At 36.0% G+C, this 20,549-nt stretch overlaps 1 protein-coding gene across 6 annotated transcripts in view; it reads right to left on the minus strand.

The window, feature by feature from the left end:
- The window catches only part of chd8 (chromodomain helicase DNA binding protein 8), a 52,649-nt gene that overhangs the window by 11,003 nt on the left and 21,097 nt on the right, over positions 1 to 20,549 (minus strand). For all 6 annotated transcript variants that reach the window (XM_027179693.2, XM_047821798.1, XM_027179692.2 and 3 more), the window contains exons 9-25: positions 19,167 to 19,235; positions 19,029 to 19,084; positions 18,815 to 18,932; positions 14,418 to 14,501; positions 14,171 to 14,308; positions 13,442 to 13,563; positions 12,861 to 13,104; positions 11,777 to 11,953; positions 9,242 to 9,385; positions 9,055 to 9,153; positions 8,534 to 8,693; positions 7,110 to 7,320; positions 6,215 to 6,410; positions 5,047 to 5,217; positions 4,007 to 4,297; positions 1,991 to 2,211; positions 1,319 to 1,521 (exon numbers count right to left, since the gene is read on the minus strand). In XM_027179693.2, coding sequence (XP_027035494.1) covers positions 1,319 to 1,521; positions 1,991 to 2,211; positions 4,007 to 4,297; positions 5,047 to 5,217; positions 6,215 to 6,410; positions 7,110 to 7,320; positions 8,534 to 8,693; positions 9,055 to 9,153; positions 9,242 to 9,385; positions 11,777 to 11,953; positions 12,861 to 13,104; positions 13,442 to 13,563; positions 14,171 to 14,308; positions 14,418 to 14,501; positions 18,815 to 18,932; positions 19,029 to 19,084; positions 19,167 to 19,235 — 2,704 coding nt within the window. The remainder of the gene's footprint in view (positions 1 to 1,318; positions 1,522 to 1,990; positions 2,212 to 4,006; positions 4,298 to 5,046; positions 5,218 to 6,214; positions 6,411 to 7,109; positions 7,321 to 8,533; positions 8,694 to 9,054; positions 9,154 to 9,241; positions 9,386 to 11,776; positions 11,954 to 12,860; positions 13,105 to 13,441; positions 13,564 to 14,170; positions 14,309 to 14,417; positions 14,502 to 18,814; positions 18,933 to 19,028; positions 19,085 to 19,166; positions 19,236 to 20,549) is intronic.

Consider the following 20,549-nt stretch of genomic DNA (forward strand, 5'->3'; position numbering starts at 1 on the left):
TTAACTATACCGTTATTTTGCTTTTTCATCAATAACTTTGTTTTTTTAATTTTCCCTTATGCTGTATTTGTATTTTTTCGAAGATTGCTTTTGTTAAATTTGTAAAAACAGGTGCTATCCATGTCAGATCTTTCTAAAATGATATTAGCAAGACTTAAATTTAATGATTGTTAACAACACATTTATGGCAAACATTCAGCTTATTCGGTGTGTTGAGTGCAGGATATTTATTCTCTAGCATTATTAATAGCTTTATTCGCTCTGTCAGGAAAAAAGCATATCAGAGGTACACATCTAAACCATTGATATGGTTAGTGAGAGTAAGAGCAATACAAGTTTTTGAAGAGAAAATTCTGGATGTTTTAGATGGGAATGCCCTACTCAGCATTAAAGCCATCATCAGGGGCAAATTGGTGAGAACTCGGTGGCATAACTGCAAAGCTAACACTGATACTTAAGCACAGGAACACTTTTCACTACATATGAAACATCTGCATCATATGTCTAACGGTTTCACTTCCTCACTGAAGAAAAAAAAAACTTGAAATAGCTGATCGTAGGACACTACCTTACAGCATGTAAAATTAGCAAGGGGCTACAGCAATGCTAATTTATGAGTTCTAAGAGCGCTCCACAAGCCAAGCCAAGGTGCCAGCATTACAGGTAATATTAGGATCTTAAGCAAGCATAGGTTTTTTTTTCCTTTTTAAAGCAGGCTAAACCAATTGTCAGCTAGCTGCAATCCTCATTCTAGGATCCTCACCAACCCTAGTCCTTACTCTGATTCAGCAATATCAAAACTGTCGGTTTTCTAAACTAAACAAAAACGTGGAAACACTAAGTTTGTTTTCGCAACCTTGATAACAAAATCAGATTATACCGCTTGCACAGCCAGCACATTTGATCTAAAGCTAGAACTGGTAAACTCTAATTTTTCTTTAGCATTAATACCAATCCATTACCAATCCTACAGCAGGAATGCAACACTTATTTTGACACAATCAGAAAAGACAAATGCAATTTAAACCTGAAACCCACAATAAAATGCAAGAATGAAAAAGAAAAAAAAAATTCAGTTTAATATGAATAGTTTCCAAGCCTGTACATACCTAAAAGGACTACTTCTCCGTTCAGTATATGCTCCTGTTAAAAAGCAGAACTCCCAGGTCTGATGACTTATTTTTCAAATGTATTTTTAGTGGTTTTCATGTAACCCAATGCCTACCTCTTGCAATTCCAGCAAGGTGCATCAAAAGGTAAATGTTTTAATACATCATGACTTTTCATGGCTGTGTGGTGTGGTGTTTTTAACTCATACCAGAGTGGTTGAGAAGTGTGTTTGGTTCCTGGCCGTTCTCTGGTGGAGTGATGAGCTCCCATATGAAGCTTTTGATATTTTCATCTCCACGGTAATGCAACAGACAGAAGACCAGGATGACCCTGCAAATGGTCTCCACATCCTTTTCTCCAAGACGACGCTTACATCTAGCATGGGACAGGATATCATGCCACCGTCCCCAGCTGGACACAAAGGAGAAAAAAGGCTGAACATTCCAAAAATAAATAAATAAATAAACAAAAATTTGTTTTTTACTATAACTAACCACCCCCAAACAAACAAAAAACAAACAAACTACAGACCCTTTGATAAGAGAATAGTCAGAGGTTTTGAAGAGGGTAACATCATTTGTCTTTAAAATTAATACAGCTTTGCAAGTGGGCTATAAAAAAATAACTGTGTAGTTGATTGCAATGCCAATGAAACATTCTCCAAAAACAGTTCTTGGCTATGTTTATTTCTAGTGGTTAAGTGAATTACATGTATTACGTACAATAGCTTTCACAAAAAAGTGAAAACCTACCATAAACATGGTCGTAGACGCTAAAAATTATTAGAGGATCAAAACAACACTAAATTCAGAAAATACATGATATAATGCTTTAGATACATTAGGCTGCATTTTCAACAAAAAAAAAAGAATGCTGGTACCCGTAAATCAGGAGGTGTTTCTCCACTCTGAAGCAGTCAGTGCGGCCATATCCACCACCCGAGTGACGCTCAGCACGCCGTGAGGCTCGAGCCTGCCGAGAATTTTGGGGTGGATACTCATCATCACTGTCCAAGTCTGAAAGCTCACCACTTTCCCCACGAAGAGTAGAGTACTGGCGTGTCTGCTTTCGTACACGTGGAGTATCAATCACAAGGGTATTCTATAAACAATGAGACATAAAGGAACAAAGATATAGAAGTAGGAGATAAGGCATAGAAAGTTAGATAATGTACTGAACTAATTCTTACTGACTTAATTCTTACATATTAGATCATGACACCCATATGTGCTAGCTGAACATCCTTGTCCAAAGGCATGTCATTAATATGGAGTTGGCCCGCTTTCTGCTGCCACTATTCTTGGAAGGCTTTGCTCTAGATTTTAGAATGTTTGTGGATTTGTGCAAATACAAGAACAAGAGCATTAATGAGACTGGTGTTTGGCAAGGGGCTTGACATGCAAGATTATGGCAAGGACAGAATAGATTTAGGCTAGACCCCATAATGGCAGTGAAGGGAAATCCTCAATGCTACAGTGTACAATGTTATTCATTTGCCTCCAACTTTGTGGAAAATGTTGTGAAAGGCCCATATATGAGGGTCATGGCCTCTCCAAAGGTATTAAAATAGGCCAAATTCTTTGGGGTTTTTTTGCAATGAAGACATTCATGTTTGAGATCAAACGATGTCTCATTTATTGGATTGTGATAACTTTATTGGATTGCGATAACCTCTCCCCTGTAGAGACTGTGGTTGAGGTCACAGTGTTTTGGGGTGATTCTTAACAAATATCTTCTCAATAACTGAACTGAGCACAACATACACACACATCATCTGTATGGACCGCATAGACCCTCACAAAACACACACATTGACACATCAACCTGTTTACATGCTGTTTTGCACACTGTTCTGCTGTTTTTGCACAAACTATCCAACATTTCAGCCATTTTTGCACATATTGTACAATATCTCAGCCATTTCGCACAAACTATACAATATTTCAGTCATTTGCTGTTTTTTTGCACAATTCTTTATATTACCCCAAGGACCTGCTGCTAAGAAACTGTGTTCATTCTAATGTTAGTGCACGAAATATTGTTTGAACATTCAGTATTCACATTCAGTATTCACATACAGTATATACACTGGTTGGTCGGCGTGGTTTCTGTTACTGTTTATTGTCCTTTGTGTATTGTATTTTTGTACTGTCTTGTAACGTTTTGTCTACACCGTCTTTTGTCCTGCAGGGTCTCATCTGTCTTGTTTGTCTTGTCCTTGTGTTGTACTTTATGTTGCTAAGACTACTTACATGTCCTTTGCCCTGTCTTTCTTTTATGTAGCACCATGACTCTGGGGAAACGTTTCACAATGTTTCATCTCATTTCACTGTATACTGCAACAGCTATATATGGTTGAAATGACAATAAAAGCTTCTTGACTTGACTTGAAATACTGTGGAACACAGCTCTGAATGGTTAAATTCTTGGTTTGAACCCTATCATGTGTTTAAACAAATAATCTAAAGGGGCACAGCTAGGCAACAGGAAACACCAGTTAGACACATGATCAATTATTTGATCATTTAAAAATGGTGGGTTCAATCAAAGGCTGCAATCTTGCAAGTTGTTCAATACATATAGAGGCAAGCAAGAGGAAAGGAAAATTGAAACTCCAATCCATTGTCTCAGTCATTTTTTGATCTCAAACCCAAATGTTTTAAATGTATAAGAATAAAAATGATTGACCTTGTAATTCCAATAATTCCAGAGAAGACAATGGATAAATAGACAGGCAGGCAGCCAGAAATGTTGATGTACACAGTAATGTGTTTATCAACAGCAACATGTCTGTGTCTGTCTGCCTGTATATCTATCAGCTTAAGAAAAAAAAATCTCTCACCAATTCTTATTCCCATAAAAGGAAAATGATATTTAACAATAAACAAATTCATACCTTCCTATTTATGGTATCCAAGTCAATGTCTGCTTTCTGAGCCCACTTCTGCCAAAATTCTGGGTCATCAAGAGCAATGTCTGTCCTATTTTCAGATGCCACAAAGCTGGCCTTAGAGAAGGTGGATCCCTTGCCCTCACTCTCAATAGTGATAGTGGTGGCTCTCCTCTGAAGGATCTGGTCAATGTCTTCTTCACAGAAACGACTGCCCTCATCATTCTCATCCATAATAGCAGCATAAGCTCCTTTTCTTAGCAAATCTTCAATTTCTTTCTTGGTGAACTGTTGAACCTTTTTTTAAAAAAAAAAAATAAAATCAATAATTATTTTCATGCATGTTTTGATGTGACCCATAAAACAGACAATATTTTTTACAATACATACAAAACTTTTACAATACAGTGATCCCTCGTTTATCACGGTTAACTGGAACCCCTCGCGATAGGTGGTAATCCGCGAAGTAGGAGTTTCCGTATGTGTGTGTGTGTGGGTACCAGAATGTTTAAAATAAGTATATTTATACTTTATATACATTTTACTTAAATCTATTTAATTATAAACCTTAATATTATACATTCACTTACTCACATATTTTACTTAAATCTATTCAACTATAAAACCTTAATATTATACATTCACTCTCTCTCTCTCTCTCTCTCTCTCTCTCTCATACTTATTATATAAGTATATATATTATGGTGTTCTACACTCACAAATGACAGTAGCATTGTAAGGGCTTAACGAAAACACAATACGCGAGACACAGTTGACAGCGTGAACAAGAGTGGCGAGATACAGTACAACAAGGGAAGAAGCTGGGAGAGGATGCGATGATGCGCAGCCAATCAGCTCAGATCCCACACCGGGAACCAATCACGTGCCTTGTCTGAGTGCCCGTGGGTATGTACAAAGCCTCAGAGTTTCTCTCTGTCTGGCATCCTGGGAAACCGTTGTTATTTTTATTTTTCGATGAATAATCTTTCAAAAAAATCGTGGCGAGGGATTACTGTATACAATACATACACAAATATATCACTTACCCCATTGACATTATTGTCTTTATTGCTACTCATGCTTTGAAGCACAGCCCTATCCAATCCCAACTTTAAACTAGCCTTGTCCAACATCTCCCTCTCATAGGAGTTTCTGGTGATGAGACGATATACCTTTACCGCCTTGGACTGGCCAATACGATGGCAACGTGCCTGAGCCTGAGAACAGAACCACCAGATAGATTTAGTGAGCAGTCTTCCAAAATAAATCTATACTGAATCTGAAATTAATAAAATAAAGACAAATAAAGATAGACATAAATAAATAAATAGAAAATAGAACATTCTAATCGTTTGAATGTGCTTTAGCTTTTAATGCTGAGGCCAGGTTTTTACATACACCTCGGATAACAACGTTAAGCTAAAATTTCAAATCAAACGCAACTCCACACCAGTTTTTATTAAAAATGTTTGGTGCCAGTCACAGTGTTCAGGAATGACTCAATTATACAAGTGTTTAATTCTGTAATTAAATGATGTATCTGAATTTTTTTTTTTTTGCATGCTAACAGAAAGCTCACTCATTAAGACAAGAAATTTGTATATTGCCTTCTCATTTCTGGCCAATACAGCAATTTCTGGCTAAATTCTTGGACATGCAAAAATCACACCTATTCCTGTACTTCTTGAACATTGCATTCGAGATTTACTCCCCCACCATTGCTATAATAATACTTTACTTGTCTGAGAAGACATTCCACTAGATTCTGGAACAGACTTTGCAAACTGTAATTAATTATTATATACAAATTAGAAAGATTCAGTAACATTAATAAATACAGTAATGTAGGTCTTCCCAAACAATGGGACTTGACCCAATGTGCCATCACATTGTTTACAAATGGGGTTGCAAGAAAAACCCAAAATGTCCTCTTTTTTTCTTTTGATTATTTTACAAATATATATTAGAAACTTCAAAAACGATTTTCTGATAATATCTGAAAAAGTTAGAGAGCACATTTACACAATAAAACTGAATATATGCTCTATTAATGCCTCTATTAAAATTAAAAACTTGTGCTCAGAGATCAAACTGCAAGCAGAATGGACAAAAACATTAACTGTTAAATCATAAAAGGAAACATAACTATTATAATTATATTTATTATTAATAAATACATTCATTATATTAAGTGGAAGCTGTGAAAAATCTCACCTGAAGGTCATTCTGTGGGTTCCAGTCAGAGTCGAATATGACACAAGTGTCAGCAGCAGTCAGATTAATACCCAGTCCTCCAGCACGGGTACACAGCAGAAAGACAAACCGGTCTGAGTCTAACTTACTGAAGCGATCAATGGCTGCCTGACGAAGGTTTCCTCTTACTCGACCATCAATGCGTTCATAGAGATATCTGTTAAAATTAAGTAAATAGTTGTGATGGACATCTTGTAACCAATCCAAGAAAATAAACAAACGATCCATACTTAACCCCAGTAAACACCTTTATGATCATTCAAAAAGCTGACTCTGACCCGGGCCTTCTCACTCAACATCAGTACCCAAGCTCAGTAATGATCATGTGGCTGAATGAGCAGATCCCCAAAGCCAGATTCTAAATCCTAGTGCAAAATCTTCCCAAAAATCTGAACGTTCTCTTTCAGGCCACAGAGTGGTTTCAAATGATTCTCTCTTCTGACAGTATAGTATCTTTTGTATTTTGCATACATAACCCTTTTGAAATACTTCGATTTATTAAAAACTATTATTATTATTATTATTATTATTATCATTATTATTATTATTATTATTATATTGCTATATATTTTATAGTGAAACTGAAAAAAAAAAACATGAGAGCAAAAGTTGCAACTAATGTACATTCATTGCTGAAAGTATGGATCATTTGTTTTCATTTGCTTTATAAGCTTCACGTTCTGATCTCTCATACTTTCTGGACAGAAAAATATACATATCTTAACAATATGAAACATGATCTGTACAGTTAACTGTTTCGGTTTATATCCTGTGTAAGATTGTTCTAACAGAACCATACAGCAAATTGGGCCTTTTAGTTTAACTGTTTTTTTTTATTATTATTATAAATTAATACCTCTTGTGGATTAGATAATCCTCTAGAATGTCGAGACAGCGCACCATCTGGGAGAAGATAAGTACTTTGTGCCCACCAGCCTTGAGACGAGGCAGCAACTTGTCCAGAAGTACCAGTTTCCCTGCTGAGCGCACCAAGGCCTGAAGGTGGAAGTCTGGAGCTGAGGCATCATACACCTCTCTAAGTTCAGCCACTATTTTCTCTTCAGCACCTAAACAGATACACACAAAGCATTAAAAAGTGAAATAATAGGTACTTATGGCCAGTAACTTAGTTATGGTTTACCCACATCAAATGTGTTGCATTTGATCAATGGACTTCAGGTGAGAAATATTTACATGCATCCATTTCACCAAGCCACATTTGATCAAAACTCCTGCACATTGTCTGCACATAAGTGCGAAGTTTTAAAGATTCAAAGATTAGGTGCATAAACAACTCATAACAAGGATCAAAACAGGAAGTGATCAAATGTTATGAGCCATTTTACACAATGCAGCAATCTTCCTGTTGACTAAAAATCACATGCATGTGGTTAACATATTATCGAGAGGGTTTTCTGAAAGATACAACAGAAAATAATTTGCTCTATTATTGGTAGAGCACAAGTATGTATCCTGTGGGTGCCAAAAGCCATCTGTGACCAAGAGTCTAAGGTTGCTTTCACACCTATAGTTCATTTGGTCCGGACAAAAAGCAAAAAAAGGACACATTGTAGCTTTTTAGCAGTTTTGGTTCCTTTTCACATCAGGCAGCGAGCATTACTTTTGCGAAACTGTGACACGCTTATCTTCCGAAAATATTGCCAACGACCCACTACGGCAGCTGGTTTAGTCCAAAATGCGCAATACTTTTTGCAGTTAGGTCTATTCGATCTCGGACCGTGTTCTCACCACAAACGAACCATACCAGAGGTCGTTTGAAAGCGTAAAGAGACCACCTCTTCAAGGAGGTCTTGGTACGCTTGTTTGGTCCTCTTTTGGTGTGCACCAGAGTTCGAATGCTGCATTCTCACCTGCCCAAACGAACCGCACCAAATGAGCAATCGAACTCTAGTACGATTCAACCGAACTAAATAAGGCAGGTGTGAAAGCAACCTAAGAAAGCATAAACTGGCCATAAAAGGACGGCACTATTTTAAACCCAACCATGAGTTTAAATGTGTATAACTGTTCATAACATCCTCCATCGCTACTATAGCACTATATCACATAACAGGAGCAGTAGTTTGAAAAGCTGAAAGGTTTCAATTCTTGTGTCTCTTGTATGAAAGCATTTTAGTCCTCACTCACCATTCTGCTGTGTGATGGGGTGAATTAGCTAATAAGTGAACTATAAAAATTGTTTTGAAACAATCATCAGTATACTAGCCAGATACAAGATGCATAAATAACCTAGGAATAAACAGGAATTAGGATACTGACCTGTGATTAAATAAGGGTGGTTGCAGCATTTGCGGAGCTCCATCATTGTGTTAAGAAGATTAGGGACATTGCTGTTATGATTAGCTCCCATGCTCAAGAAGCTGAAGTTCCGCTCTAGAATAGCACGGTAGTACTTCTTCTGCACGTCAGTCAACTCCACCTAAAGGAAAAATAACTTTGCCCTAAGGTATTTCATATATTAACTCTATGCATTTACAAGTACAGTGCAACAGTGACACCAATGTAGTGATAATACGGCACTGTGTCTGAACTTTGTGTAGCATTTATATTTATATATTCACGACACAACATCCATTTCTGCACTGATGGAAGAAGTCACTATGGTTACTTAAGTTAGGATATTTTCAGATACAGGTCAGAATATTTTAAAAGTTTTGGGATTGAATTATAACCAAGACTGGATAATGTGCTGTAAACCTCCTAGTTACTGAGTTGACATTCAGTAACTGACATTTTATGAATTCAAATAATAAGCACGGTGTGTAATCTAGAACTCGTACCTCAATTATGGTCTCCTGCTTTGGTGCCAAGTTCTTTTCCACATCCTCTTTCAATCTGCGTAGCATCATGGGTTTCAGAATAGCCTGCAATTTCTGTACCTAAAGTGATGATAAACATATGCAGTGTTTAGGATCTTTTTTAAAACTATGTACATGTATGCATGTGCGTGCACAAATATTAGTATACCTGCTCCTCCGTTTTGAGATTGCCAAATTCACGCAGGAACTCTGTCTCTGAAGGGAACTGGGCAGGTTCTAAAAAGTGCAACAGACTGAACAACTCTTCCACAGTATTCTGCAAGGGCGTGCCTGTTAACAGCACTTTATGCTCCTGTAATCAGAAAGTACGTGATTGATTACTGACATACAGTACATTATCTTATGGCAATAATCCACTTGAAATAGAGGAGTTTAAAAGCAAAAACACTACACCAAAAAAAAAAAAAAAAAAAAAAAGTTGAAGAGAGATTGGGCGCACCTAATGTTGCAACATAAAATGTACATACCTAATGTTACTGTTGGCATATGACAACTATTTACAATTAGTTCATAATAAATATGATCAGGGCTATACATCACCTTTTTGGCACAATATAATTCTACAATATACCTATGCTAACAGCGATACTAAACATTTCTATCTCAGAGTGCGTTCATGTCAACATCAACATTCTGGAGTCAACATTCAACGTCTCATTCGTTGAGTTTTTAGGTATTCACTACATGAATCCAAAGAGATATACTGTCTACTATTGTAAATTTTTTGTCAGAAGGAACCTTCTCTAACTCTGATCTGAGAAAAAAAATCATTTTAAATCAATCATAAAAAAAGGCTCAAAAATAGGCCTCAGGTGTTTAAGTATTCACCACTTTAACTTTAACCAAAATTAGACAAACAAGCCACAACAACTATAAAGTAATACCCACAGTTTGTTTTGAGTGGTGACGAGGTGAATTTCACTGTATTGAAAATAAAAAATAGCTAAACCTTATAATTCAAATGAGAACATTTATAAAGATTTATGGGTTTAATTGGCAGCACTATATTAATCAGGCTGCTGATTGTCTCTTACATGGACCAGAAAGAAGTTTAAATAGCATCTGTTTCTTTAAAGAGCTGGCAAGGTAGAGCAACACACTGCAATCGTCCAGAAGTTACAAAAGCATGCACTCATTTTTTTTGTTTCTAATAATGAGGTTCTCTCAGGTTCTCTCATTATATTTTGATGTCTTGGTTTTTCACATAATGAATTGTTTTGCCTTTCAGATGCTAGTTACACTTCAGGACTGAAGTTTAAATTGGCCAAAGACAAATTAAATATTTTCACAACTCCAGATATTTCATGTCCTATGTTTCAAGTTTTAAGTCAGTAAGGTGTCTAACTATTTCTATATAAAGCACTTTCAAAATAAAACATTTATTTATTATACCATATTTACGTTTAAATACACCATGTTTTATTTAGGACAAATAAACTTGAACTTCAAAATCAAATCTAATAGAGATTTCTCACAAACGTTAACAGTAATTTTTGCGGTTTCTCTCACAGAATGGTTAACACGGTCAGGGTTGAAAGCTTCTTTCAATAAAAAAAAAACACTTTCAATTCAGTTCACAAATTTCCTTTGGGACGAGAAAACTGCTCCAATAGGCTGGTGATCACCAACTTCTTCCATTTATTGTTTTGTAATTTTAGCTTAATTGCACAACAGCCTTTCAGACCATGTCAATGTTAGAATCTAATAATGGTGGAACATATTTTACCAACTGAAACTCCTTTACCAGTTTGTTATTGTCTCAGGGATCACAGAGGAACATTTCAGGTCAGATTTTGTTGTAAATACAGTGTCTCTGTGGTCCTAAGATTCTAACCCTAACCCTCTTGCATACAAATGTCTGTATAGATGCTTGGGGTACCATCAGTTGTTTGGAAATTATTCCTAAGAAGCAACTAGAGGTCCACACATTTTGATTTCTGAGGTCTCAGATGAGTTACTTGAATGTAACTCGGTGTCAAGGGCAAAAAGGCATTAACTAATACTCGCTTAGATTAGTTTCTGGATTCTTAGTAGATACATTTGTGCTTTAGACTAATTAATCAGTAGAACGTTTCAACAAACTGACCCCTTTTAATAGCTTTGCTTTTATACTGTAATACCCCAAAAAGCAGATAAAATTATGTCATTTTCCTATATCTAAAATAGGAGAACATTTACCTGAATGCAAACCAAAATATTTGGGAACATGATTAAAACAAAGTGATAAGTTTTAGTTTAGATTTTAGCTTATTAGAAAAATTTTAGTAGGTTGTGCTCATTCACTGGTGATTCTAAAAGTAACAGTACAGAGACAGATGGGTGGTTTGTAAGGCAGCGCAGAGCTAGTTATACTCAAAAGAACTAATGGGAACACTTGGTTTATGACATCTCTAAATAATAATGCATTATTGGCTGCTAAACAGTCCTAACACAAGTAAAAACTTAATGGCATGGTGGTCTAATATTCCTTCGTTAACAAATTCAATTCAATTTGAGCGCTTTTAACAATTTCCCATTGTCTCAAAGCAGGTTTACAGAAGTATGGAAACAGAAGAGAGCTAAAAATAAATAAATATATAATAATAAAAAGAAATAATAAAAAGAAATAAGCTTGAGTGCAAGCAACAAGCACATCACTAAGCATTAGTTAATAATACACAATTTTCTATGACTTCTCACTTACCAAATTCAGCATCTTGAGGCTGTCAAGCAGTTTGCAGTTCCTGTTCTTCAGGCGATGTGCTTCATCAATGATCACACAACGCCAATAGATCTCCCTTAGTTCTGGGCAGTCAGACAGAATCATCTCAAAGGTTGTGATCAGGGCATCAAATTTATAAGCTCCTGGAATGAGGTGTCCCTTAAGACAGGAAAAAAAATATATAACCAATTAATTGACATTCAAGCAAGATAATGAGCAACTATTTAAACAAACATTTCAACATGTCACTGAATTCTATAATACAAGAGATACAAATAATACAAAATAAAATACAAATAATATACTCCTGCTCATAATAAAAATACCTATTCTCTGGTCTGGGTTTAAATAAAGGTAATATGAAAAGCAGATTTATTGTCAACAAATCCAAAGAATATTAAACATGGTAATTAATCATACATAAAGTAATCTATACTTACACAATTACATATGAAATTAGTAAGGCTATTAGTAAGGCTAGACATCTACAATTAAATATACAATTAGTTAGGCTAGATATCTTAAATGTAGTTAATAGTAACCAATTCCCTGTAGTGGAAATTACATAAGTAATTGCACTTACTATACACGTACACATACTTTAGAGTATTACTGAAACTCAAGTCACCTAACAGTTGTAGATTTTCACCTAAAACATGACTAACTTAATCAGCTGAAATTAGTTTTTAATAAAGTATGTTTAAAAGTATAAACGTCCACTTGAGCACATTTTGCCTGAACGTAAAAGTGAAATTTTTAGTTTAAATTTTGCAGTGCTTTTTTCCCCCACCCTTGCCAATTTCTAAATTATATTCTCATATATATTCTTAATATAATCTAATTTATATTCTCATTATATTGAACAAAAGTTATTTAATCCTGTATTAGTGGTTACTGAGTAATGTATGGAACAAAGCAAAAACAAGCATCATAAGAATACTAATACACATTTGGTGATTGCTTAAAAATATCTAGAATTTAATAATAAATTTACAAAAGCAAGACCACAGAAAACTTTCGCAAAACATCAGATCACACTGCTGTGTGTACATGCACAAAGACCAACCTTCTCATCTTTGCAGTACATCTCATACTGCTGAATCATTTGTCTGCTGGCCAGGCTGCCATGATAGACAATGGCGTTCATTTCTGTCCATGTGGAAAACTCCCTTTCCCAGTTTGTGATGGTGGAAAGAGGGGCAATTATCAGGAAAGGTCCTTGGACTCCTGTAGCAAATACTTCGGAGAGAAGGGCTATTGACTGGATGGTTTTACCAAGACCCATCTCATCTGCCAGTATACAATTCTGCCTAATAGATGTTCATGCAGGGGAAAAAAATTAGGAAAATGTTGTATGCAAATAAAGTGTACGTGTAACAAATTAAGAATTTAGACACATAGAAATGTAGATACATAGAAATTGCAAAGATGCTAGAGAATCTCTGCACTAAGGACTGATTCTTTGTGTTAATTTATAAAGAGAGATACGAGTGTCTTCATAATGCATGGCAGATGTAACACCAAAATGTCCATGAACAATAGATACTGGCACAGTGTGGAAATTTTTAGACTAAATCACGTTTGATTTATGGATGTGTAAGTAAAAGCTGTGATTATAAATAAATGAAATCCAGATTGATTCAGTACCTGTTATACCAGTTGAAAAGTAGCCAGTTGACTCCTTCTAGCTGATACTCTCTGAGGGTGTTTCCACTAAGGTATTCTCGTGATTGCTCCAGTTTCTTCCATGCACTTGCGGGTGGGCGGGACTAACAAAAAAAAATTTAGTTTTTTAAGATAAATATCAGTTTTAGGATAAAAAAATAAAGACAGCAATTCATTTTGATATATAGATTTGTTTCTTAGTTGAAGTCTTAATTAGGAGTCATAAAAAGTTTTGGTATACAAAGAAATTGTTGAAATTTTGTCCCTCTTTCTTCCTCTTCCCCTCCAGACTTTCCTGATTTGCTCTGTTGCTTACAGCTTCTAAGCCCAAACCCCATGTAATCATAAACACATGCAAATGCTGAACAATTTTAACACACTTTGTATTGATTGATAGCATAGGATCATTGTGAAAGGGTAATAATTCATAATCCTTCTATCCAGTGTCACCCAGTGGATGATGGGCCCTTTTTGAGTCTGGTTTCTCACAAGGTTTCGTCACGTCATCTAAGAGAGACATTTTCCTTGCCACGATTGTTCTCTGATTTGCTCAACAGGAATCTAATTCTAAAGCTACATTCTGATTTCTGCAAACCTGCAGTAAAGAGCCTCCAGTAAAGATACCAATAGACTTGAACTAAAGTGAACTGATTCAACTGGAATGTAGCTGAACAAATTAAAAAGCAGTCAGTAAACAAATCTAGTACTTACAGGTCTCTTGACTCTGGGTTGGCGACTCTGAATCCTTTTAAACTCCTCCACCTTCCCTTCATCTACATCTTCTTTCAGCTCCCATGTAGCATCCTCATAGGGCAGAGAGCACCACTTCACTAAGTAGTACACCACCGGCTATAACAGAACAGCAGAAGAGAAATTTCACTTCATGCAGACATACAGACTTTCTGGCCAGAACCAGATGAAGACAAAAACATTTTTTGCTTGACCAAAAAGTACTAACCTCTCCATTTTCTTTGTCCACACTATGAGATTCATCCAGGATGCGGTCCGCCTCTATATAATCTGAATTGAAGGGCTCCTCATCCTTATATAGTGACAAAGAATTTATATAAAGAAAAAAAAAGACATCTCCATCAGTATTCAGTGAATAACATGTATATGCATATATACATACATACATTATATATATTTACCGAAGGCATCTGTAGTAGGGCAAGAAATGATGTTCACACTTCCATACATATACAGATGCATAACTGACTCAAATACTTACAAACGGAACCACCAGTGGTTCATTTAAATACACATGAAATATAAGAATCTATAGAAATCAGTCATTCCAACAATTACTGACTAAATATACTTTCACTTCTATCACTTCTTATAGCTATTATTGCATATATAATTTTTTAATGCCTTTGAATTTTTTTTGGTTTGTTTTATATGTAGTCTAAGGAGGAGTAGTTGAGGTTTTAATTTCTGCAAGTTGTATAATATATAAAACTATGTGAAAAGAAAATCTTGAACCTTGCATTACCAACAAGTATATTGTATATGAATGAGGAGCTATTGGTATCAAGTATTTTAGTCTGCTAAATTGACTTCAATTTGACACAAAATTCACAAGTACAGAAAGATAAACAGAAAAATATAGACTTTCTACATACTGATGATACCATCAGATACCACCAGATACAGCATATAAACAACATATGCTAAATACCAAACCAACATTTCATGACAACACTACACTTTTTAGTCTTTTGGAGGAAGAAGAAAGACCATTTCATTGACAAGTGAGTGTATTTTCAAATTAGCAAAATTACGAAAGTCTTGACAAAGTAAAAGTTGTCAAGTACAAACAATAGAAAATACTTTCTACATCACAACAATGCCATCTAGTGGCAATCTGTAGACAAAACAGAGAAAACAGCCATGCATCCACTGGCAACTGCATGAACAAGTCCTGCATTGGTGACATCAACAAGAACATGTTCCAATATGTAAACAGTGGAGACCAAATCTAGCCATAGGAGTTGCAAGTCAGTGATTTCTGTGCCAGTTGCAAGGTCGGATAAATAGAGAGGGTTGTGTCAGGAAGGGCATCTGGCGTAAACATGCCAAACTTAAATATGCAAGTCATCAGTTTAAATTCCATATCAGATCGGTCTATGAACCCTTCTCCCTCCTCTCCTTCCTCGACCAACACGGTGCCGGCGGAAATTGGGCTACTGTTGGTCGAGAAAGGAGAGGAGGGAGAAGGGTTGACGGAGAGAAAAGATGAAAGGCAGGAGTATAAAGCACTATTCGGACGGGATTAGTTTTATGTGGGGACATGGGGGTAAAGTAATTATTACCAGAGCTTCTCTGTGATTTTAGTCCCGTCCGAATGTGCCATCTTGGTAATCATTATGGACAATGTCAGTGAAGATTACGGCGACTTTTACCTTCTGTAAAAGGGTCCGGAAAAATTACCTCAGGTAATACTAATCCCGTCCGAAAAGACCCGCTGTAAATATGTACGGTAAAATTCCATCATTTCCTGTTTAAAAGTAGTTTTTGGCGCGTTTTGCAAGCATGGAGGCGCCATGTTGTCCGTTTGCGTACGTGATAACAGGAAGCAACATCATATGCACATGACGACAAGGAGGTTACTGTGGTGTGTAAAGCGAGTTACCCCTCCCACTTCTGCTAGTTTTACTGAGATGTCTTGTCCCATGCGAATTGGCCAATTAATATTACAGACGTCCTGAGGTATAATTGCATTACTCCACGTCCCCACATAAAACTAGATGATGATGGAGAGAAGGAAGGTAGATATATCGTGTGTGTTTTAGAGGTGAAAAGAGTGTTAGACAAGGTAATCAGTTTGAAGTTAGAAATTGAAGAGGTGATGTTGAATGTCGTCAGTGGTTATGCTCTACAAGTAGGCTGAGAGTTAGAAGAGAAGGAGAGATTCTATAGATGTTAGAGGAGTTAGATGAGGTAATGGAGAGTTTTACCAGATGGGAGAGTGTAATGATTTTGAAGCAGACTTCAGGTATGTTGGTGAGGGGAACAGAGGTGAAGAGGAGATGAAGGGCAAGTTTGGTGTTATGGAAAGGAACCTAGAAGGACAGATGTTGTTGGACTTTGCTAAGCAGATGGAAATGACTGTAGTTATCACTTATTTCCATAAGAGAGAGGAAGATAGAGTTACATGTAATTGGAGGTAGGAGTACGCAGGTAGACTACATTGTATATAGATGAGGCAATCTGAGAGAAATTAGTGACTGCAAAGTGGTGGTAGGAGAGGGTGAAGCCAGTCAGCATCGGATGGTGATGTGTAAGATGTCAGCAAGAAGAGGAGAGTAGTTAAAGAAACGAAGATGAAAGTTGAATTCACACAGAAGCTGAGACAGGCTTTGGGCGATCAGGAAGAGCTTCAAGATTACTGGGAAACTACAGCAGAAGTGATCAGCTAGACATGTAGGAGGTCAAGAGTAAGGACAAAGGGGAGATATGGATGTGAAGGTAATTGGTGCGAGAGTAGAGGATGCCGAGGATAGAGTTTGGTGGAAACAGATGATTCACAGATGACCCCTAACGGGAAAAGCCAAATGTAGAAGTGTACAATGGAGACCAAAATTATAAACACATACTTGAAAAAACTAGATACTATTTCTGAAATATTGTTAATCTTCTTCGCTCAAAATTTGAGGGCATATTTGATTAATATTTCAGCTGGAGGAATATTAACTGCTCCTTTAGTACGTTTTACAAAATAACCAAAGCACTTCAACAAAAACCTTTGAAATCTGAGAACAGTAGTCATGGTAGCACAAAAGATTACAACCAAAATATTTGAGGGTTACAGCTCTCAAAAATTTGCAAGGAAGTGTAGAGGCCCTTGCTTCTCAAGACCTCATTAGTATCTCTCACTGCTCTGGTGTGGTCTTGGACTTTGGTGTAATCTCTTCATCCAGTCTCTTCCACAGTTCAAAAACTGTAGTTTTTTAGTAGTAGCAGCTGTAACTGTAGTAGCTTTTTTTTTCTTTTTCCTTTTTTGAGATTTTCAAATCGGTTTTACATCAGGACTCAGGGCTGGTCATTTCATTACTTTGATGTACTTAGCTAAAAGAACTGCTTTAGCCATTTGACCATTGTTTAATTATTTCTTAATTTCTGTCAAGAGTACACATTAAATCAGCATTGTTGATATTTCAAATTAAATAAGGCACCTACATATTAAATTGTGTCCATTTGTTTGTGATCACATACTTCACTAAACAATATCTATTATAGTTTTCAGTGCAAGTGAGCACACTAAAGAAATGTGAAGTAAACATGAGGGAATCGATCGTTATTTCTCTAAAACAGAATTTTATTTTAAAATATTTTCCACTAAAATATTTGATGTAAACTATCCAATAAGCAGATGGATGACTGGAGGACACATGCATTGGGCCATACTGCATTTTGTAATTCCTTCTTAATAACAAATATACTCTATAAATTTCCTCTGTTCTGTCTCCATACAAAACAGATCAAAGAGACAGCCAATACAGTATAATGCAAATGGTGTTTGAGAAGAAGTTTGCAAGGAATTCTGCTACAAAATGAGCAATAGGGCCGATTCTCCACAAAAAAAAAAAATCTAGTACATTTTTTATTTTCTAAAACAATGTAAAAAGTTCAACATGGGTAACCCATTTTGCTCCATTTAATTTATAGCTCAAATGTGTGCTGTGGTCGATGTTTCGTTTTAAACGTGGTTCACAAAAATCTCATTGCTACAATACTTTATGGTAATTTTGCAATCAGTGCACCAGATTAAAGCATTTAACTATGAAACATATACAATTATGAGTGGTCCACCTACCACAGTCTCAAAATCCTGTGGGGAAACACTGACTCCACTAAACATACAGCTTATAGTTTACTGACAAGTGTGAAGCATGCACAGGACAGCAAATAATAGGCTTCTTTACTGTTTTTTCATTGTTTTGTATTAGGACTTCAATAAAAGTCAGAAATGTGTTTTTGCTTCCCTGTGACATTGTTCTTGGAATACTAACCTATCAAAGTATTTAAAATGTGGAATGGGATGATCAGCTGTCATTAAGCAATTACTTCAAAGAATTTACTGAATGCATGCCAATAACTTTGCTACTGTCTCTTTACACTACAGATGGTACATTTAGCATTTTATGTATGTATCTGACTAGAGTTAGACAGATATAAACTATATTACCGGACAGACATAAAAAGCATTTCACTGCATTTCGTATTCTGTATGTATGTGTACATGACAAATAAAATTTGATTTGATTAACGAAAAAATCTTTGATGTTTTAAAATGTGCATATCATTGTTCACAGTCAGCATATATGTGTGCATTCTTATATAAAAACAAACCTCTTGGAAGAAGGTTCTCATTAGGGACTGTTTAGCCTTAAATCTCTTTAGCTTCTGGTGGATTCTCTTGTCCCGCTCAAGTTGTTCCAGACTGGCCCATTCACAGTGCAAGTATGAGCTAGAAGTTATGAAGTAAAGAAATATTTAATTTAATCCCGCAGAAAATAAAAGCAATATTACCGTTTTTTTTCTAAAATAAAAAGCCAGTACTTACTAGTTTTTGTATTTGACAAAAAACTCCTCTACATTAGCATATTGGCCTGGAGATATCTATAGAGGGTAGAGTGAATAGGTTGTTGAGTCAAATACAAGACAAGAGTTTCTGAGTAGGACAGTTGAAGTGCTAACTCACCTCCTTTTTGGTAAGGCGCATAGACAAAACTTTATCTACAATCGCAGCATCTTCTTCACTTGGGTTTTCCTGGGTAATGCAAAACATGAAATAAAATTAAGTTCAAAACTCTACCTATCTCTCACCCCAGTCTAACCAAGGGTGGTGAGAAACACATGCAAAACATCTTTTGTTCTCTCACACACACACACACACACCTTCCACAAAGTTATATATTAACATATGCATACAACACATTGTTATTGGAAATAATTTTCAAATATTAGGTAGGCATTCTTCCTTGAAATCTAACACCAATCAGCTATATTTAAGAATGACAAGGAACACGAAGTTATCAGACAGTATCATGAGTAGCAGGACTCAAGACTACCCTGAATGGTTTTATTTAAATTAAGGTGACTTCTGTTCTCACATTATAGGGACAGACAACGTTAACCTGGTTTAGTCTGGAGAAGTAGACTGCAGACACTTGGGAAGCAACTACAGAGTTTCTAGAATTTCACACTTTAAACAGATTTTAGCATAAGCATAGGGCCTTTTTTGGCCCAAGCTGTATAAAACTTGGCACAAACAAAATCTTTTCCTTGTTTGGCAAGACCTCACAACATGTATTCTAAGCAAGCAAACTTTCTGCAAAATCAGTAATAGTGAAATGAAGCCATTTCATACTTGCATTCATTTTTCACATTCATAACCTTTATTTGACTATTTAACTACGGCATAGCATACACACACACACACACACTCACTTAACAGGTTAAAGAAAGAATGAATCCATATATAATAGGCACATTCACTGGTAAAAGACAGTGAGAGGAGGCTAACCCGAACTTTAGCAAAAAGGTCACTTATCCACTTTTCTCCCGAGAGATAAAATGTCATTACGAGGCTCAGGAAAAGAAGCAAGCCATTTATGGCTGCAGTTACAAATAGGCAAATTTTAATTGGTGGCTTTAATATAGAAGAGAAAAATCTACATACACACGCAGACTACTAGAGCTCAGATAATTCTATCACCCTTATACTAATCATCAGTAATCATTTCATTTTCACTTTATTTTTTTATCTTTAATTTTCTGACATTCCACAGTTTACTTGCTGCGTGACTAGATGATTGGTGTCTTACAGACTGCAAGAAAGACACTGACACTAAAACCCATGTGGTTTATGGTGTGACACATTCAAATTTTGGACTTGGTTCTATGTCAAATTCTAAGTACACAAAATCCTTTCCCACATCATTAAGTAATGCACTTAATGCACAATAAGTGGCTGACTATATTCAAGCTTATGAGGTAAGATCTGACTTTGTGGAATGTCTCTGTATGCATATACTCATGCTGAAGTAAGTAACCAGGTGACTCACCATCCCTTGGCATTTAT

The sequence above is a fragment of the Tachysurus fulvidraco genome, chromosome 1 (assembly GCF_022655615.1).
Source record: "Tachysurus fulvidraco isolate hzauxx_2018 chromosome 1, HZAU_PFXX_2.0, whole genome shotgun sequence".
In the NCBI taxonomy this organism is placed as follows: Eukaryota; Metazoa; Chordata; class Actinopteri; order Siluriformes; family Bagridae; genus Tachysurus; species Tachysurus fulvidraco.